The sequence below is a fragment of the Ptychodera flava genome, chromosome 14, assembly GCF_041260155.1.
Source record: "Ptychodera flava strain L36383 chromosome 14, AS_Pfla_20210202, whole genome shotgun sequence".
Classification (NCBI taxonomy): Eukaryota; Metazoa; Hemichordata; class Enteropneusta; family Ptychoderidae; genus Ptychodera; species Ptychodera flava.
This window is the reverse complement of record NC_091941.1, coordinates 5,046,968-5,069,391: the sequence shown is the minus strand read 5'-3', so window position 1 is coordinate 5,069,391 and position 22,424 is coordinate 5,046,968. Positions and strand designations below refer to the sequence as shown.

The 22,424-nt window shown below is 35.5% G+C and overlaps 1 protein-coding gene across 4 annotated transcripts in view; it reads right to left on the bottom strand.

Moving 5' to 3' along the window:
- Positions 1 to 22,424, bottom strand: part of LOC139149047 (mitogen-activated protein kinase kinase kinase kinase 3-like) — a 49,578-nt gene that overhangs the window by 4,913 nt on the left and 22,241 nt on the right. Inside the window, exons 5-23 of one of the 4 annotated variants that reach the window (XM_070720558.1) lie at positions 20,692 to 20,734; positions 19,447 to 19,571; positions 18,641 to 18,720; positions 16,891 to 17,035; positions 16,253 to 16,375; positions 15,360 to 15,438; positions 14,287 to 14,413; positions 12,362 to 12,400; positions 11,815 to 11,871; positions 10,277 to 10,316; positions 9,797 to 10,048; positions 8,984 to 9,068; positions 7,812 to 7,891; positions 7,476 to 7,536; positions 4,909 to 5,088; positions 4,282 to 4,385; positions 2,221 to 2,318; positions 838 to 983; positions 165 to 328 (exon numbers count right to left, since the gene is read on the bottom strand). In XM_070720558.1, the coding sequence (XP_070576659.1) occupies positions 165 to 328; positions 838 to 983; positions 2,221 to 2,318; positions 4,282 to 4,385; positions 4,909 to 5,088; positions 7,476 to 7,536; positions 7,812 to 7,891; positions 8,984 to 9,068; positions 9,797 to 10,048; positions 10,277 to 10,316; positions 11,815 to 11,871; positions 12,362 to 12,400; positions 14,287 to 14,413; positions 15,360 to 15,438; positions 16,253 to 16,375; positions 16,891 to 17,035; positions 18,641 to 18,720; positions 19,447 to 19,571; positions 20,692 to 20,734 (2,028 nt within the window). The remainder of the gene's footprint in view (positions 1 to 164; positions 329 to 837; positions 984 to 2,220; positions 2,319 to 4,281; positions 4,386 to 4,908; positions 5,089 to 7,475; positions 7,537 to 7,811; positions 7,892 to 8,983; positions 9,069 to 9,796; positions 10,049 to 10,276; positions 10,317 to 11,814; positions 11,872 to 12,361; positions 12,401 to 14,286; positions 14,414 to 15,359; positions 15,439 to 16,252; positions 16,376 to 16,890; positions 17,036 to 18,640; positions 18,721 to 19,446; positions 19,572 to 20,691; positions 20,735 to 22,424) is intronic. The other 3 variants (XM_070720560.1, XM_070720559.1, XM_070720562.1) reach the window with 3 other exon arrangements.

Below are 22,424 nucleotides of genomic sequence, written 5' to 3'. Positions count from 1 at the left end.
TTCCAAAATTTGTCATAAAACTGTAAAAAAAATTTTTCGTACAAAGATCTGAAATAAAGAAGTATATAAACATATACAACATTAAGAGCAATACTGGCATTTTATGTAAATGACACATCTTATCTGAATGGCCGAGAAACAACTTTGCAAATTTGGTAAATTACCTCATTGGCTTTGAAGTTTCTTCCCTGCATGCCGTGTTTATGAAAGGCAAGTACACTGTCTTGTAAGACAACCACAGATTCCACAGGGAAATCAAAATGCAACTCTGCTGCTTGCTTCCGACTGGATTTCAGTTTGCCCTGCAAATTCACCACTTTAACTTCTCCTACGGACACAAAATCATAGTGACAAGTGTTAATCAGACTCTACATCAGGAAATGAATTCGGGAAAAAAAATTAAACTCTGAAAATTTACAATCCCTTAAAGCCTGTATTAATCATTTTCAAAAAGGGGAAGGTGTTACTGATTTTACAGTTAAAACTTAGGGCCTTACCTCACATGTATTAAGCTAAAGAAAAGCCATTTTTAATGATGAAATTGGCACATTTTGTACAACTAACAAGCTAATTTGAAATGCAGGTAGTGACGCCATTTTTTGGTTTTCATTTTGTCAATCATGAAATACACATATACACCTTGGTAAGGACTTAGTAGCCATCCATGTGAGAGAAACAAGTGATACGAGATCGCCTTTTGCATTTTCCAAGTTTCAGATATGTGATTATGACAATTACTGACTACATACATGAATAAGGACAGGAGTGGAGAAAAAGTGCATTGTTTGAAAACAAAAACAAAACTGTTGCAATGTATTTCTGAAATGAAATACTTACTGTCATAGCATACAAGCACTGTCTCTCTTTCAAGCTGAGCAACATGGACAACGTCTAGAAGTCTATCTGGTGGTGGGTGTTCTGAATACCAGCTGGACGTAGAGTTGAGGTTTATAACATCTAACTGTAACTGATTTCTGTCATACCTACAACATAAAATAACATTTAAAATGAAATGAAAAATTCTCAAAAAAAATGAAATTTCTGCATGTAACATGTAGCCTCACATGTGACAGCCTAATACACAGTGAGGATCTTCCCTGGTTAACCCTTTGAGCGATAAAGTCAAATTTTTTTTCGCCTTCATAAAATGTATACCAGTCAATTTCTTTTTTAGATTTTTGCCAAAATTTTGATTAAAAACTGTAGTCAATGAAACACAATGTCCATTTGGTCCAAAATTGTCAAAAAAATTACAGAAAAATTCATAAAAATTGGTAAAATATTGCACTAAAATTTTGGTGGGAAAAAAATTACAGCTCTCAAAGGGTTAAGGAAGCCCTTCACTGTGACACCACTGATTTCCCACCTGACTTAATTTAACAATGTGTACTTTCTTTTACGAAGCCTGCTCCAAGAACAAAGTGATCCACATGATTGAGTAGTACAGGAGCTGTTGAAATTGCTAGCTGAAATTTGCTCAGTTGCACATACGCCATATATTACGGTCACCAGCTTGTGAAGACTTTACAAAGTTGGGAAAAACTTAAATCTCTGACCGTCTAGTCACATGACAACCAGCTATTCTATGACAGTATCAAGCTGGATTTTTCAATGCTGGCAATGGAGAGGTAACAGAGAAAGTCACTGACATGACTACCTGAACTCAAGGAAGACTCAATCAGCATACAATACCATAGACAAACAAATCAATCATACAGATTTGGATGACTGACCTCACTATATCAATCATGAATGAGAACACCTATCACTTTATGTGAATATACTTTGATGTTTTAGGAGCTAAACTGTTATCACTAAGAATTCATGTTCTTCATGGGCAACTGTGAACTGTACTTTGTGGGAGAGGCACTCTATGCTTTGAGAAAGTGATGTGTGAGTGAACAGAGTGGACTGGTGAAAATGCACACAATGGATGCCTGTATTGAGTCAACTGTGAGTAAAATATAGTACACTATTCTCTAGTTTTCTGTCACTTATTTGGAGTCAACTTTGCATGAAATGTAGTTAACAACAAAATTAAAACCTAGTTTTATCAGTACAGCCTTTGTCAGTGTTTTGATATAAACAAAATTTTCACTGGCATCTCAATAGCTTTGACAACCAGTTGTTCATTGCTAAAATTTTTCTTCAAGAGTACAGTTTTCAATTGAGTCACTGGTCCTTTTCAAGCTAAAAGGGAATTCACACACATTCACTTACCCTCTTGCAACACCTGTACAAACCAGTGGATATTCATATGTTGTGTTGATAACAAGTGAAAATATTCCTAGCTGTACTGGCATTGGGTATTCTATCACCTGTCATACACAGGAAAAAAATATGAACTCTTTCATTTTAGGCAAGGGTATGGATGTGAAATCTCCTTCTTTATGGTGTCTGGAAAAATTAAACAGATACTGATTAAAGAACTTCATTTTTGTAATAATTTCATACTTTGGAATCTACAAAATGTGTATGTGATTACCAGAACTGAAAAAATTAAGATTTAAAAAGTTGTGCCGCTGAAAAACAGAGTATTATCAAAAGCGACCTAGCGGCCGATATAGCTCCGCTGTGTTTATGTACAGAATAACTATTTTGACACATGTGATGAAGAAGGTGGAAATCTTTGATAACTCAATGCAGTGGCCAGAAAAATGTGGCTAAATAAGCTGCAAAAATCAAAATTGAAGATTTCATCATACTTTGAATATATCACATCCGATCATCCCTAAGAACATGTCAACCAAAGCTATCTGATGAGTAGTTTTTTGAGAATAAAATATTCTGACCAAAAATGGCAACAATTGCCCCCCAAAAATAAAAATTGCAGATTTCATCATAATTTCAAAATATCACACTTAGTTATACCAAATTTCAAAGCTGTTAGACCAGTACTTTTTGAGAAACGCATTTTTTGACCAAAAATGGGAAAAATTGCCCAAAAATTCAAATTGCAGATGTCATCATTATTTCAATAAATATCATTTAGTTCATCTATGGAAACCTGTATACCAATTTCAAAGCTATCAGATAAGTAGTTTTGGAAATACACATTTTTTGACCAAAAATGGCAAAAATTGCCCCAAAAATACAAAATTACAGATTTCATCAGAAATTCAATATATATTACTAAGCTTATCTGTAGAAACCTGTATACCAAATTTCAAAGCTATCAGACCAGTCCTTTTTGAGAAACACATTTTTTGACCAAAAATGGCAAAAATTGCCCCAAAATTACAAAATTGCAGATTTCATCATTATTTCAATAAATATCATTTAGTTCATCTGTAGAAACCTGTATACCAAATTTCAAAGCTATCAGATGAGTAGTTTTGGAAATACACATTTTTTGACCAAAAATGGCAAAAATTGCCCCAAAAATACAAAATTACAGATTTCATCAGAAATTCAATATATATTATTTAGTTCATCTATAGAAACCTGTATACCAAATTTCAAAACTATCAGACCAGTACTTTTTGAGAAATACATTTTTTGACCAAAAATGGCAAAAATTGCCTTAAAAATGCAAATTTGCATATTTCTGCACAATTTGAACAAATCTGAAATAGATCATCCCTAGGGACATATGTACCAAATATAAAAGCTATCTGACCAGTAGTTTTGAAGAAGAAGATTTTTAAAGATTTTTTTACCAAAAATGACAAAAATTGCCTTAAAAATACAAATATGCAAATTTCACCACCATTTGAACAAATCTGATTTAAGTCACCCTAAGCAAACTGCATATCAAATTTCAAAGCAATCGAACGAGCGTTTCAGAGAAGAAGATTTTTTTACCAAAAACACAAAAAAATGCCCCAAAAATACAAATATGCAAATATCACCATGATTTGAACAAACTGAAGTAAGGTCACCCCAAGTGAACTGCATATAAAATTTCAAAGCAATTGGACTTGTGGTTTCAGAGGAGAAGGCAATTGTTGACGGACGACGGACGCCGGACGACGACGGATAATCAACCTATTTGATAAGCTCCGCGTCGCTGACAGCGGAGCTAAAAATAAAAATAATTTTGAAGTCACAAAAGTTTAAATGAAATTTTGTTGCCCAAGCACATTCTATACTTGATTCACAAAAATCATTTTGTTGTAAGACAAAACAATAAATAAATTCTGTGAGATATTCTCTGCCAACCACATATGCAATTAATTCTCAAAGATGTCGGACACCGAATTTCCAATATTCTTTTACTACCACTCAAAATACAAGCATAGGAATGGTTCTGAGCACATTTCAAAGGCTTTGTCTACATACCTTTATAAGCATGAATTTGTTAAGGGGCTGATACCACTGAAGGAGTACAATGCCTTGTGGTAATGCACCACACAGATACTTGTGACCGTTGTAAGGATTTCTCGCTGGAAAAGAAAGACACACACAGTGTTCTCATCATCTGTACACATACATGGTTACACTTAACATACACCCTGTGGGGGTGGCAACTTTTCGACAAACAGACCTTTGTCATAGCAACAATCTAGACAATCACTGAGTTACCTACTGATACTATACACTGTGATATAATTTTCTTGTTGCATCCAGAAAAAATTCAATGAACAGTAAAGTGTTATGTACATGTTTTCTGTAAATTCATAGAGATGCATTACTGAACTAGTATGCAAATTTTAATCAATGGACAACAAGAGTTCCAATCCATAGAATGTTTTTTGCAGGCACATTAGAGTATTTAACTTGGCTTTTATTAACACAGGTGCCAAAGGATGCCTGACAAAGTCTCTTCTACACTCTAGACTGGGTTCTATGACTAACTGTGTATTCCCAATTGATACAAGACATTGAGAATTTCTTGACATTTAACCATGGCGTTCAACCTATTTGTACCACTTGAAATTTAAGAGTAACTTTCCAGTACTGACTCACCAACACAACACTTCATGCAGCCTTTTGTTTCTGGTACTTTCACAGAGATAGCAAACTTCCTTGGTATAAACTTGTCCGGTATCTTATGAAGGTTGTGACTGATTGGTGCCGGAATATGAAACTTTGGGTTTTTGTCCAGCATTGCTGTTAGATTATGGGAATAGAGTTGCTGCGTTTTACCTGTCAAGGAAAAGATAGAACAGCTGAGAGAACACATCAGGTGCATAGAAGTGGGCAAGGAGTTTGTTTCACGTAAGACTGACTATAATTCAAAGTCAGTACAAGCACTGAGCAGAATATACATGCAGAAATCTAAATATTATTGAAGAAGGGTTAGCACAAATTAACAGATTTTAAGAAAGTATGCATCATTTCATTTTGTTTTTATTGTTAGTGAGGGAAACTAGTTTGAACAGCAGAGGGCGCACTTCACTGACTTACACAGAGAGATAGACAGATAGAGAGTAAGGAAGTGTTGAATGTTCTTCTGTTCTGTGATTTGATGTTTGTAAATCATGAGTCGAGAAAATTCTACGATTGTTTGAAACGTTGCATGTGGTAGGGTGTTTTGGTAAATATCTGTTCTTATGCCAACTGACCCTTATTGCCACTAAACATTTTTTTTGCAGGGACTGGTGTAACTTTGGATCACATGTTGGAAAATAAAGGGCAATACTTTAATGTAACGAATGAAATAAACTGGCAAATTTCATATATAAATGTGTAAATACACAGATCAACATCGGCACAGATGAACTCTGTGTTGACCAGTACAACATTTATCACAACTGTTAGTTTCAATGTCTACGTGAGGGAAAACAAGCAATGGAGTTCTTCACTTGCAAAATATATTTCAAAGCCACAGTCTGACGCAAGTGAAATCATAAACAAATTATTCAAAAATCAGTAGACATATCCATTATCAAACTAGGTTGTAATTCATGCTCATAACAAACAGCCACTTTTACGTAATAACAAAAATTAATTAATTATGTATTTTACAAAACTTTTTGAAATGGAGTTACAAAAGAATCTCAGAGTTGTGTAGTTTAACACATCTTTATAAGGCAAGCTCAATAACTCTTGCTGAGTTGGCATGCAGAGCAAATGCATAACAGACAAACAAACAAAGGTCAATAAAGGTCAGGTTACCTTCTGTGTTTATGCATCACACGGCATACATGAAAGCAACGAGGAAAACGAAAAAAAGCAGGTGAAAGACAAATCAATGGAAGTGATGTGACAAATTATGTTGAAATGTTGAAAAATATGAAATTTGTGAAACATACATGTGGATGTGTCTTTCAAGCACTGTCCTATTTCACAGTCTGAGTGGCTGTCTATTGTAGTTCTCAGTGATTTTAGTTGTATCTAAATACTTGATCCTTACAGGACAATTTTTTCGTTATTCACGGTATCACTCCATAAAAAAACTTCATTGCACATTTAAGTTGGCAGGAATGAAACTTCTTGTAAAGGTAAAATGTGAATGTATGCGGTATTTGGAGAATACATGGAATAGGAGGTATCTTCACTATTAATTGATGGCAATGCTTTTACCTTTTGGGCAGTGTGGGTGAATGTAGAAAATTCACTGAACTGACATTTGTAATGTACAGGTATTTATACAGGTAGGTTGATGGTTTGAGAGTATGAGCTTGTTGACATACAAATGAGTCATGTGAGTGTGACTCTGACTGTCAAATATGTATGAGCTGTTGACATGTCACTGTGATTTGTGAAAGACACCATGAACCCCTCCAGCAGCAAGCTTTGGAGCAACCTAATCCAGTTAAATTCTGAAGTTAGAACTGTACAGAAAGGATTATCCTGCCTTTGAAACTGCTTATGGACCTAAGTTTAATAATTTATCTACTTTAACTACTCTTGTATACATTGAAATAGGAAAGGAAAACATGGAAAGATTTCATTTTGCAGGTTGAATCAAATGAGTGGACTCACTTAGAATATCATTTCTACATTTGTAACATTTGCATTGAGAGGGTAATACTGCAGCAATTCCTCTTCATGTTTGTCTTCAAAGATTTGTGGGAAAGTTTGAGAATAATTTCTTTTGATTCTGACATGAGCACTCTATCTTTCTGTCATTCTACTGTACACATTTTGTCAGTGTTATGATGGTCTTCAGATGCTGATAAGAATTTTTGGGCGTAATTAATATAACAAGCTATCTTCACCTGGATTTGAAATTTTCAGATTCTTTTTATTTTAGCAAACTGGGTACCTTAATTTCTACAGCACACCAAGAATGAATTGCTTTTCTGAACACTTTTGTTTATATTTGTCAAGATATGGAATTCAACCTGAGCAAAGTTGCAAAATGTTAATTCTTTGTCAAAATATTAAAATATTAACAAGACAATGCAAATTACTTTGCAAAGAGTTTTAAAATAAAATTTTCATTTGTTCAGAAACTTTAATCAAACACCTGGAAAACAGAAAAAGTTGACAAAGTCAAACTTGACTAACTATCCAATCCAACAGCTACAGTGATTTGGTTAAATTTTACAGAACACAGAATTTGATGGAAGTGAAGCACTACTTACCATTCAAGGACATCATAGTGTTATTAATGACATACACCCATGTACATCGTCTGGGAAATATCTATGAATACAAAGGAAAATAGAGAAATGTCATTTGATCTGATGTCAATGTAACTTGTGTTGTGGATTTCATACACATTGACTACCGCCCTAGAAAATGTCTACAACATAATGCTTCAATGAAGTGTACTTTGTTTAGGAATGAGTATCATGGTTATAAGTAGATACAGAAATCCCTGTAAATACTACAGAGAGTACGGAAAATGTCTGAAGTACACTTGAAATAGTTCATGAATCACACAAGTTTGATATGGTTGAAACACTGCCTTGTCTTACCTGGTCCATTGTTGCTTCATGTAACATTGTCATGTCTAGTGCATAAATGCCCTCTTCACATCCGAATAGTAATATTTGAGCTGGAAAAATAATAACATTGCTTTAATAGTAGAGATCTTAATAGCATAAGGTGGCGCCAATGTCCGAATGCATCCTTGGCAGTATTTTCGTAATAACCTTATTATTACTCATTTTACATTTGTGACTGTGGCGTTGATTGACTGTTTTAATGCCAGTTCAACAATTTTTCTTCCGATATAGCGCTAGTATGGAACGCTATCTTGTTCACACTTCTGGATAGCCTGTGTACTTCACGTATAAGGCATGAGACAAATTCTGACAAGTGTCCAATGGGTCCCTTGAAACCGTTTGACAGTGAAAATGCAGATGCAGTTCCAGAATGCACTGCATATGGGGTTTGGTGGGGGATGCCTGGGAGCGGAAAATGTAATGGAAAGGGCATTCCATTGTTCCATAGGGCTTTTTTATTGTTTTTCTATTGTTCTCGATGGCAGATGTGTAATGATCTAGAATATTCTCATATATAGCTGTATTTATTTCCCAACATGAGTTCATGAGCAAGTTTTGAATCATTATCAATGAACTGTAGTTATCCTTTGATTCTTAGGATTCTGGAGACTTGGCAGTCTGCAGTGTGATATCAGGCAGGGAAAAAGCTGTCACTTGTGATACGTTTTTTCATTATTTATGTTCTATAAACAAATCTATTGTCTAATTCTTCAGCATGAAGTATGTGGAACATATAAATTACCAACCCTCCGGCCTACTGGTAACTTACAAGAAGTACCCCCTATATATCGGGGTTTAGGCATGAGAGAGCTAACCTTGTAAACGCAACGCAGCCTGTAAAATTTGCAATATTACTATTGATGAATGAATTTAGGTCCAGGCTAAAATTCAGATTGTCAACAATAATATTTGACAGTAAAGTCACACATGCAGGTTGCATGGAAAAACCAAGCACTGGGCATTTAGACGTGTGGACTACACTGAGAAACTGCACTTTAGAGACAACAGTACTGGTATATATATAAAATGTTACAGCTGGTGGAGCTGTGTGAAATCTTGATTCACGGTGTGCAAATGTCAAGAATTGTAAACATCGGATTTTAAACTCCAAACTCAGAGAAATTTGGATCAGATGAACTTACTATGTGTTTCCGGATTCACCCAGCTGGTTGCACAGTTTATTGTTAGCGGACAGCCATTAAAAACTTTGGAAAAGCAAGCTCCCATCTGTGAATAAGACAAATTCAGTTACTTGTCTGAATAAAGTCTTTACAGACATTTTAATTAACAAAGAAACGAAATTAAACGTTATGGCAGAGAAAGTGTGCACCTTGCAAAGAGAACTGGTATCAGTGTCCATAAAAATTAAAATTGCATCATGGGTATTACTATGCTGAGGCCTCTGTTAATTAAAGGTAATTAGCTGACTTTTGATGACATTTTCAATTGGATACTGATAAAGGCATGCTGGAGGTTCATATTGCTTAGAACATCAATAGGATACACACAGTCACAAAAAATTACAGAAATTTAAGTCAGCTTTTAGCAATTTTCAAAAAGATCTCTTCCAAAAGGTTTGAAATTCCAGTATGTTCTGCGAGCAAAAATACCTTAAACCATTGCAGTATTATGATTGTTGACATGAAGGATAAAAGTCTGTATAGATTTGCAGTGTTTAACAATGTAATGCGCATAACAATTCCTAAACTTGCTACACATGGTTATACAGATCCAAAACATCGTCTTCATATCTGAATCACTAGAGCTTGTCCTCAATTTTTTTCTTGAAAAACATCATAGCTCTTGTGGTTAGCAGCTGTACATGTACTTTGGAAATTGGTGGAAAACCATAACCTGTTCGCGCCCACTTCCCTGTAAATAGGTCCAAACTCACTGATGATAACAATCATTTTGGGCAAAACTGTGGCGGTGAAGGGATAAATTACCAGACTTACATGTACTTTGGGAGTCGGTGGAAGACCATTACTGGCTAGACCGGGTTCTTTCTTGACAAATTCATATTTGGGTTTCCTGGGAGGCACCTGTGGTGGCTTGTCATCCTCTGGGGTTCTGTTTTCTCTTTCTGTCTCTCCATTTGTCGTAGGGGGTGCATTTTCATTGGTGTTTGTCCCTCTTGATCTCTGTGGTTCCGGAGACTCTGATCCCTGCGTTTCGTTCTCATCATCTGGAATTTTGAATTGGACCGTCTGGAAGAACCAGAATTACCAATGTTAAAATCATTGTAAATATATTCAATTATTTAAATGTTTGTGATCACTGTTATAAGGCATTGTTTTTTACTTCAGATGTTCATAAGCAACATTTATTCATATGAATCTAGAAGAAATTTTACACATTATGCACTGATTACAATCAAACAAGGGATACGTTTTTTGTTTGAAGCTTTGAGCAAGACAACCTGACCAGTAGCTTACCTTGGGAGGGAGAGCAGGTGGTTTCTGAGGTAAGGTTTCCCTGTTGGAAAACAATAAAAGTCATTTTAATTCTGATCTTCAACTCCAAGCTTCAATAGAGAAAGTGTTACCACTCTGTGAGAATATTACTAGTATTCTGATTCCAATGATACTTACACATCAAAAGCCCGGTAATCTCTTATAAATGATCACATCACAAAAATATAGAATTGACACCTATACAGTTGACATAATACATAACATTTTCACTCTTTAGTACCAAGTGTATGGTGTCACAAGAAAAACAGGTAAGTTTTGAAACATTCTCAGAAATGGATTTTTTGTAACTCCATGTGTTATTGGAAAGAAGTAACATCATGTATTCTCTTCTTATCAAAAACCGCAACCATTCAACAGATGGTGAAGTAAGTGTCTTGACAACTCATCAATAATATCACTCGGCACACCTCATCTCACCAGTATCATGCAATTTTTCCATGATAATAATCACTTCTGTGTGTGTAGTAGCAACCTTTGTTTGGATGATCAAGGAAGCTCTGAGTGAGATACAGAGCAAATCACTTCTTATGGCTACATGCTTCCATCACCATGACACAGATTCTACCTGCTTTGCAGCTGTTTGCTACGCCATTACTTTGACCCTTGGTAAATGAGACGTGGTATCATTCTACTGCTCACACATGATTCCATTGAAATGGAAGTGAAGGTTTTCAAAACTCATATTCAATATAAAAAGAGTCATCATTTATTTGACAGGGTTTTTAAAGAAATAAAATCCTATTTTGCCTTTTGACAGAAGCATGCAGCCATACTAAAGTAATTTACAGTAACTGTCATTGAACCTTGACAAGGAACACTAGTGCCAGCTGTACAGACAAGAGTTTTCTTCACATACATTGTGAGTGTGAAAACATTTGCAGAGCTGAGATTTGCCATGCATTTTTTTGCAAAGATGTGCGCTAGCATGCAGTGCAAGATTTACATTTTGCAAGGGAAGGCCGCATTTCAGTCTCTTCATAATCATAGAATGCATTAAGGAACACAAATTGCCCTGGCAGAGTAACCATCACCATATACTTACAAACATAGGGAAAGAAACAGAAGTTGCTATAACTGAATATGTGAATTCAAAAATAGACAAATTATGCAAGCTGGATGCCAACCAATTTCAAAATCATAATCAAGAAAGTAACCTTAATGTGCAGTTTGTATAGGTGTAAAGTTTGAAAGCATAGGAAGTCAAAGATTTCATTTTTCCTGGCACAAAACAGTTCCTCAAGACAGGTTTAAGGGTATTAGTAAAATATTGGCAAAAAATAAAAGTTAGGTTATTTTAGGCTGACACCTTTCTGAGCTAAATTTTACACTGACAATAAATGCTAGCCGTGCACAAAATAGTCAGAAAACAAAATGACAAAGTTAACCAGGAAGATTAGATGGGGAACGAGGGGAGAGTAGGGGATTTCACAGCAAGGCAGTCGTGATCATGTTTTCCCTTCAAGGCCAGTGTGTATGCGTTCTGTTTTTTGGCTACTTACTGTTGGCCTACGTCGTAGTCGAGTTCTAGCTCTGTTAAGTTATTGGTTTCATGACCCCTATATACCGCCAAGCCATGACAAATATAGACAGAGAGAGAGAAAACGAGACATGCACACAGTGATGGGCCACACAGATGGAAAGAGACGAAGAGAAAGAGAAAAAAAAAAGAAACGGTATGAGTCCGTAGTTATGTGGGGAAACCTGGAGGATTTTACTGGGGGCAGCGTAGTTGGTATCTAAGAGGTTCCCACGGCTAGTTGTTAGAACTTTTTAATTAAACATGAACAGAAAAATGACATGCAGATATTTCACAGCCTTGACAAAACACCAGCATATAAAAGCTTTTCACCAATTCATGAAGATATTATAGTAAATTCAAACACAATCTAGATGCATACCAAATTTTTATAGTAGGAATTCATCTTTGATTGCATATGAAAAGATTGTCATAAATTCAGGTTTTCGAGTTGGGGATCTGAAAATTTTAGTTGCAATTTGTAGGCACTAATGAAGGACACAGAACCATACATTAAATTCACAGCATACCGTCTTTGCAATTCCTCTTCGACGGATGCCAAGAGACTTCTGGTGAAGCAGCAATGAAAAGACAAGGGAGAGAAAAACATGGACAAATTTTGGATCAAAAAGCAATGATTTGGTATGCTGCCACATGTCAAATGAGAATGTATTATGAGGGATGGAATGCACACAACAAGCGCACCATTTTTTTCTGTTAATCAAGACAATTCTGGTACTTGACACTGAATCTGCTTTGGAAAATCATTGGCAGTATTAGCATGAAACACTTATTCTTCAAGAAGTGTTTCACATCAGAAAAGTTGGCTGAGAAAGTTTTCACGGCTTTGTGGACTTTGCAGATGTTTAGAAAGTTTACACTTTGATTTTTGCTCTAAGCTGCATTTTTGATAATTTTAGTAATCAAAGAATCTTTTCAAGGAAGTGCGCTGAAAAAGATGCATGAGAAACTAAATTTTTTAAAATGGAAAAAAATACTTATCTTTGCTGGTTTACACGTGAGAGCATAGTTTTATTTTTATGAGCCACTTTTACTCAAGATGAAACTCAATTGTAGTTTCCAGCCTGAAAAAGCGTTAGCATTTTTCTTGCTCAATGTTTAACATGAAAAAAATATAGTATTTTATTTATATTTGCTTATTTTGAATTTTCATGCAAGACATTGCATTTATACATATTGCTAGTCTTCATTTGGTAAATCATTGGATCTGAAAATACATCATAAAGTGTGGATTGAAGATAAATTGACATGTACCTTACATATACCATACATACATACATGTACAGGTATTTTAATGACATTCTTTCTGATTACATACCAGAACGTAACAGAACTTCAGTTTTAGTCAATTCTATAACTTCTAACATAGAGCTAACAAAATCACAAGTTGTTGACGTTGTTCCTTCAAAATTAATTATATGGAATTCAGGTCCTATTTAACTGAACTGAGACTCTCAGCTTGATTAATCCTTGGCACATTAATGCTCTCGGTTGAGTCCCTCAGAGTGGCAGGGGAACTGAAACTGTGAAACTCAACCTGACAAGGTCAGTAATTAAAAACTTTTTAAATCATCGATGTGCTCTGACTGTTCTACTGTTTTTTGACACATTTATACCTGCGTTATACATTGCCTTTAACATACCCTATATTTGTATCAACGAAGTATGAAATGTATACATATCTATTTCACTATAGAGACCTCTATACCATTAGAAGTAGTGTATGTCTATTATGATTTCACCTGTTACTTCTCGTTCCTCAGTGAACTGAAATCTGATATGCCTACCTTCAGTTTGACAAGATTGATAGACTGTAGTATTACGAAATAAAGTTGACAAGAATTCCTTGAAACAAATGGTGTGACTGAAACTTCCAAAAGCATGCTTTAGATCAACCTTGACGGTTTTAAATTCACAGGTGAGGCATGCTTCAGCAAACCACAAGTGGCAGGCAAGGTAAAGATATCTAAGCATAGTACAAGTTTTTTTTAAAAATTACGGTTAGTACCACACTTTCATGACAACACATTTCTCACTCACTGAGCAGTTTCAGCAAAAAGCAGCGATCCTTTCAAATGCATTGATGGAAGCAGAAACGTCTCACAAACCCAATGTCTTCATGCAGACAGTCAGTCAGTCCTTACATTTCATGTACGACTTTCTGAAATCTGATTCTGAATTCTGAATCTGAAGCATCAGTTATATTTTCACTCACATGGCTGATTTATTGAAGTGTCCACACCTAATACACAACCCAACATTTCAATCAGTAGCATTCAGTCAACTATCTGTCCCAGGAGCTACAACACACTTCCAAGAACACACAGCCCAAATCAATGAACTTGAACTGGCATCTCAAAACACCCAAGCACAGATCAATTCACCAACTTAAAACCAAGGTTTTCTCCAACTTCTCGTCTTCTTTTTGACTTACTTTCTTTTACTGATTACAGGTTCTGTCTCAGGTTCTGGACCATGCCACGATTGATACAGAGAATTATTATCATCAGAGTCAATGCTGGTTTCTCTCACAGGTGGCAACTCAAGGGCTAGTCTCTCCACTGCAAAAGCAAAATGATGAAACCAAGATGAATATCTTAGTATAAAAGTAAATAAACTCTCTTCTACTTGGTACGTGCTGTTTACCAGAAACTTGATGGATCTGATATTAAATGCCTCCTTTGGTCTAATTAATGTCTGCTTCCTGAGTTAACACATGCTTACACATCACATTGTCTACAGATATTCTCCTCCCACATATACCATACATATTTACTATTGTTTCTCTGTTACTGGAAATGTGAAATTTTTTTCAAAGTTCCTTGTTTGCTCATACAATGAACTGCAAAGATAAGATATGTTTTAAATCATATCTGCTTAAATCCTGAAACTAATCTTTCTATAAGAAATTTTGTTTCAAAATTTGATATCCTTTCAGAAAAATTCTTTCACTTCCTGGTCAGGATACATCAGAAATTTTACATTCTTTGTATGTAAACAAGTTAGGCTAAATTTTTTAATGTCATTGATTTAAATGTCAAGTAAATGAAAACCTGGAGTTAACTTGCATGTCCTTAAAAATGTTCATATGTATTAAATATCGATTAATCATTTTATTGTTCATCTGTCAAACTTCAGTATGGAAAACAAGGTTACCCGGTAACTGCTGCATGTGAAGAATCAATGTAAAGGAAAATATTTCAGAAACTCCAGTGTTTTTGCCATTTGCATGTGACATGATTACAGTGGTGTACAATGGGGAACTTCAGTAATTGAGGAACCTCAATAACATTCACTTTCATGCTCTTCATGATAATATCAAAGTTTTCCATGACCAGTTTGACATTGACAATTTCAACCTGCTATTCATTGTGTCTATGCTTGCAAAATATCACCAATCGCTCCACAAATTTAGGCAGCATTCAAATTTACAGTAACACAAGCTGTTGATATTTTTAGTGAGGAAGAAAGCATGCATTGGCTTTTGCTTCATCCTTGTTTACTCACTTTCAATTTCTGACTGTGGTCTCTGTTTATCTTTACCCACTTTCTTTGAAGGTATTCTTTGGGGAACATCACTTTGAGGCTTCCGAGAGAAAGGAAATGATAAAAGTTACAGACATATACATGACAAAAAATATTTTCTTTTAGCATACATTGCAATGTGAACACTATCAGACTATGGGACATCTCTCTTGCAAAGTTGGAAATATCCGAGTGATACAATCCAAGGGAAAAAGGTGTTCCTTTTGAAAACCAGATCACGATATTATGACAGTCTTTCACTGCCACATTTCAGTATTGATGAACTTCTGTGTCTTTTACTGCAAAATGATGCTTGAAAACTTTGGCTAGATTAATATCCACACATTCTCCCAATCAGCCAATGTTCCAACGTATCTCCCCTTGAAAGAGGATTCAACAGCCAAAAAACGTCTGTAAGTTTTTGAATCCCTTCGTGCCATTCTGGGTTTCCTCTGGGTTTTAAAAAATCTTAGTAAATTTACGAATCCCAGCTTTAAATTATTAGTAAATTTGATAAAATATTTGTAAATGCTATTCCGGTGGTTTACCAGTCTTTGGGCAGTGTCAATGAGCTTCTCCAAGACGGTGCAAAGACTGGACTGGACTACTGGACATACCAATACATGTACGTTATGACGCGATGTCCCATACGTCCTAATCCTGTATTTTTTTCTCGTAAAAATATGAATGCGGTGTGAAAATATTTCGTAAACGGCAGATTTTTTTCTCAATTTACTAATTTGCGAGCGGCAGCGGAAGCGCAGCCATTACTTGTTCAAGAATTAATTCATTGATATATGCTTCAGTCAATTTTCCTTTGCAGGTATTTTGTAGATTTCACATATGACAAAGAAAGGCCAAAGGTTAATCCTTACCTCTGTGGGATCATCATCATCATCCACATTGTAAACTGAATTATTGGGATTACTGGCTTTCTCCAGCAACTCTTTGGCGAGCCTCTTTGTCAATGGTTCCGGTGATTGTGTAAAGAATGAATGCTGAGAAAAAACAACAAGGAAGAAATGACTTTTCATTGAACTCATAACTCAACATTTTCAACTGGCAGTATACATGCATATGAAGTATACATGTTCATGAATTTAACAAACCATCATCACTGGTAGCCATACTGTTTGAACAAATCTTACAACATACTTGTAACTGATAAGAGAAAGGCAGTGGTTTTTTCATAAGAATTATTGTTGTAGTTTGCCTTGAGTAACACTGTATTGTACATAGAACAAGAGTGACTTCATTGTCAGCAATTTGATCCTTCAACGGTTCAGATGTTACCATTAAATCAATGAAGATGATATACAGTGACTAGAAAAAGTTCTCTACATATTGATGATTGAATTTGACGGCACTTTTAAACTATTGAGTTACAATTTTACAATCTTATTGCTTTTCTTTATACACTCTCGTCATCAACATGGGACCTGAAGTCCAGTGACAGCAAATTAGTTACAATTTCTCATCAAAAGGTAACGCATTTCTTTGAACTAGATCTTACCTGTAATATTTTATCTGCAGTAGGTCTTTTCTTGGGGTTTTTGGTGAGCGCTAACTTTACAAAATTGTGGAAAACGGCAGACCATTTCTCCTTGTCTCGAAGTTTTGGAGGAACAAACCCACTCTTGGACATCAGGAAAAGTGCTCTGTTGACAGGAAAATTGGAACAATTCCAGTGGAAGAAAGGAATTTGTTATGAGTTGTTTGGGAAATCATTTGCTTGACAGGATTTTTACCCTTCATTGACAAGACGGAACCAGAGGTAGTGAGTCTTCACTTTACAATACATCGCTGTATTTTTACTTGACATAACGTTTTCTGTATTGGCAAATTTTAACATAAAAGTATACTGTTCAATGAAAAAAATTCATGAGATTTCATTTCAAAGTGCTGTCTGTGATGTGCAGTTTTCAGTTCACAGACATTTCAGATAATCAACAATTAACATATTCAAAGGAAATTTAGGATCTGATTATTCTTTAAAATTACCAAACTTAGCAACCTTAAAATAATGACTGACTTTGCGGTAGTCTGAATTAATAGTGGAAATGGATTGTACAGACATTGTTTCACGGTAGTAATTTAAAGTGGAGTTAACTTTTGACAAAAAGTTTATTTTTTCTGTTGTTGAAAACTCAGTCTAAGATGTATAGCCAGCTGTTATAGTAAGCATCATGGAAAATTTCTGTTGTGATTTGCCAATTTATGATCCTGTGGTGTGCATCATTTTGGCACTGATATACAGTATACAAAAAGGCCAGTTACATGTTGGCAGTTTCTCAACTAATAACTGATAGAATAACAGTTTGGAAAGTGCCATCTATGCATGTGCACATTCTACAAAACGTAAAACAAAGCTGGTAGTGAAATCTGCGGCTGAGATGAGCGATTGTGGAAAATTTTTCAATTTTCCAGAGAGAAAAAGGATGATGTATTTTACAAAACACATACTGACTGGCCATGAGAGTGAAAGCATATGTTTGTTTCCAAAACATGTCTGTGAGTTGCTCTAAACAGTCTGTTTGCTGTTGACCTTGTGAAACAGACTGTTAATGGGGCAAGTCTCAGGTCCTTTGAAAAACATGTGCCCCGTCACCCACATGGTCAGTCAGTACATGTATATTGTTGAACATTGAATTCATGTTCAGTAAATTGTCACCTCTGACAAGTAATATATCGGCACACAGTCCTGATGAACTGAAAACTTGGTGCACAGGAAAAGAAGTGAAAAATTACCAGTGCTCAGAAGCAGGCATCTTTGGAATGGTAGTATTAGTGAACACAGACTAGCAAGACATGTCGTAAAACCGTTTTGAATGTTCTGTACCATACATCATATTTTTACTTGTATGTACTTTCCACATTGACCATCTCTGGGGAAATCTAAGAATAGACTCCTGTTCAAATGTTTTCATACCTGGGTCAGCTAATCTGATTCCCAAACTCCAAGCTAGCCAGAGAAACAACCATCAGACAAATCAATTACAGCTGCTCCAATGTTTGGATTAGCCTTAAAACAATCCACTTTATTCATCAATCAAATTGATCTCAGATGAAACAAAGTTCTCTGCCATCTCTGGAAAACTTATTCAAAATTTAGGGTGGTGCAATCCTATTTTGTGGGAGTATTGCAGATGAAATATATATACCAGGATGTAGAAATAATAACACAGTGACTTATAAGAGTCAGTGGGGAACAATATGTGCCAGCCACCTGCAGACCTGAGAGATGGAGAGGAAAAATAACATACCTCATTGGATGTAAATCAAACATGGGCGGTTGGAGCTCAGCTAACTCAATGGCTGTAATACCAACTGCCCATACATCACACTGAAAAAGAAATAAAGTCAAATAACTTTAATGCTCAAATTTATGATGTTTCTTATTGGAAACAAAATTCAAACCTGAAGAAAAATTGATTTGGATATATCAGTGGAAATGTGATTTTACAAATTACTTCATCAAAGAGTGTCTAGATGCTTGAGAACAGCTGTAGATGATTGACATTCTACAAGGCACTTTCTCACACTGATATCGATTGGCTTGCTGTGACAAGACAGTGTTATTTAGCAAGGAAAGCTCCATGAGTAGAGAAGACAGGGCCAATTAGGAACTAAGAGTCATACAGTCTGTCTCCTAGCTCATCACAACCTTGGCTGGAAAAACTGTACTTTGGTCGTGAAGGAAGCCCTATTCTGCCTTCACACTGACATGCTTTGGTAATTTTTCTCTCTTTCTCATCCCTGTCTTGTTTAACATGAAATCATCAAACACTGTTCAGTATTTACATGTACACATGGAGATCTAATGCTTCTCACATAGTTACTGTCTCTATCTAATGAGATCATAGCCATTATCTGACGTCATTCACTGCCTGGTGATACTTTATAAGGGAATCATGTGACAAGAATGCTACGTAAATCTATGAAACTAGGTCACTGCAGTGAGACAAAACTCGCAATGTTTTGTCTACTTTACGTAATATAGATGAGAAAGTTACGTGCACTAAACCATTCTTTACTTTTCCACCACACAGCTATCTTCTTTGTCACTCACCTGAAAATTATATCCCCCTTTTCTTTCCACAGCGGCAACCTCAGGGGCCATCCAGTATGGCGTACCTATGAATGATTTCCTTTTACACATGGTCTGTGTGATTTGTGCGGAAACGCCAAAGTCAGCTGAAAAATTAATGTGAAAATTGACTTCTATATTAGACACCTGAAAAATGTCAGAGCATTAACCGTCATATGCTGTTTTTGGCATCTGGGATGATGAGATGTAATTATGAAATTTCAAAATATATGAGATATAGTTGGAATAGATCAATACGACGACTCAAGTTTTAAACTTTATGGCTGAAATCTCTTCCTACATCACTGAAGATTGAAAATTGGCACACATATTAGGTACACCTGTGTTTGTTTGGCCAATTGTATGTCTAGTTCCCATTTGAAAAATCATTGGACAAAGAACCTAGAAATAATTTCAGAGTTTTTTAGAGGAAAAAAGGTCACTGAAGTAATGACTTCCTTTATCTGACCTTAAATCAACACACATGCACTTGAATGCAGAAAATAATTGAGTTGGACTGTGGCAATTTGCAGAGCAGATGAGATGTGGAATTGAAAGTGTGCGTTATAAATGGCTGTTCCACTGCAGCGCACCTCAATGAGTCACCATCCATTATTACAAGCATAAACAATCACTTGGCATTCAGTTACAATGACCACAAACCACATCTAAACCTGTCTGTCATGTAAATATGTTGGCTAAGATTTTCTCATGATATGAACCAGACATCTATACATCAGACACTCATGCACACCATGACAGAGAAATTATGCTGCAGGCATACTGACATATTTTAAAACAATTTTACCGCACACATCCTGCTTTTAAATAAACATCAATATTGATATTATGAAAGATGAACCATTTTTGAAGATTTTCACGGACAAGGAAAATTTGAAACACCAAATGGAGAAGAGATAATAACTGTAAATGGTAAAACTGAAAGGTACATGTATTTTTGATTTAGGAGTAAAACAATGTGTAATTTATGACAAATTTTTCAGTCAGACTTATCTGCCCTGAATTTACATCTGTATTAGGTTAGGTCAACCATCACATGAACTAATTTCTTTACTTTTTCTTCATTCACAAAAAACTGAAAGAAGGACATTCATTCAATGAGCCTAGAGACCTCCTTGAACAATTTAATGAAACAGATGAACGAGGGGTAAAAAATCATTTACTACTGTACTGAATATTCCAAACTAAGAATCCAGGTAAACTTACCTAATTTGACATCTCCTTCTTCTGTAAGTAGAATATTTGCACCCTGCAGATGTAAACAGAATTTTTGTCATGTCATTTATTTCTACTAAGTCATGTACCAAGTGTATCTTGGACATGTTAAATTCAGTAATTCATAAACATAAGAAAGCACAAATCAATCCAAAAAGAGAGACAGAGTCTGTTAATGCGGGTAGAAATGTATCACGAAGCTGGAAAACTTGGGTAACACATTTTCAATTATTGAAATAGAACATTTGTTAGGAGTAAAACAATGTGTAATTTATGGCAAATTTATTTGTTCCATTTGTTATTCATTTTTCTATCTGCACAACAAACTGACATCCGTCAACCAATTTTGTTCTATTACATGGTAGGACAATAATGCCAAGAATGACAAAATGCTGAAAAATAATATTTACATTTTTTCGGTGAAGAATATCTATTGGTTTTTTCCTGCTTTAATTTGTCTGTTCCATTTTACCAAGAGTTTAAGATTGAAGGAAAAACTAAGCCTCTCTTACAGGTACATGTACATCCAATATGCACTGAACATGTATGAAATACTAGTAGACTATAGTTACAGTAAAGGTACCCTCTGATGTTTGAATCTACCAGCCACTGTTGTAAAACAAATCCATCACTTTGACATGCATCAAAGCAAAGGTTGGAATGTAGATTTTGATGTTTCCACTCTGATTGATCTAAGTGCTAGCCTTATCAGGTGTCTGACATGGATTTGTGCAAAGTATCGACTGCAGCTAATCAATGAACGGAATGAAATCAAGGTTCATGGCCAATGCCAAGGTTCTGTATCAACATTGCCGACATGAAGCCTGTTTGTATTGACTATAATTATTTCAAGAAACATAGGACAACACTTGAGCAGTTGTAAATCTTTATCATGTACCCTTACTGATTGTGGACAAAGACTGACATGTGACCAATGTCTACACAGTCCATGTAGCCGACAATGACATGCAAATGATATGCGGTTAAGGTCTCCTCGACTAACTTTCAGCTGGTTGCCCACTTTCTACTATTTTTATAGTATTTTATACAAAGTCACAGACTGATTCTACCTGCAACTTAAAACTGATAGTGATTTTGTAGCTCATTCTTTACTATTTTTCATAGTTTTTGGTAGCCTGTAACAGACACTTCGTGTTCGTGTCGGCTACATGGACGATCTGCCGACCAATGTCTATGCTAATTTCATCTGTAATAGGGACATTTGAAATCTTATGTCCAACATACTTGACCTTATTTTTTTATGCAGTCAACCAGATACAAATAGACAAAATATTCTGACTGTATCACTGGAGTCCATGCTCGCTTTCTCTTTCTACACAAACACACAGATACATATGTACACATATATACACATACATAAAAGCAACCATACACACACATGCACACACATGTACAAAATGAAAAAAAGAAGCTTATCAGATAATCCTTCTTGAAGGCTGGAATGAAGTGCATTGATAATTTTGTATCTCTTTGCTGGTGAAGCCTGACTGTTTTGACTGGGGATCAGTCACACATGCTACTCAAAATCATTGACCCTACAAACTTGATAACCTATCTATTGTGAGGATCTGTCTGCACTCATTTACATGGTAAGAGGAGAACTTCTGGGATTTATAACTAACATGGTGTACTTGTGCACTCGTTACTTTTTCACTTATATTCTCAATGCTGTATTTTAAAGAACCAAAAAATTTGCTATATGT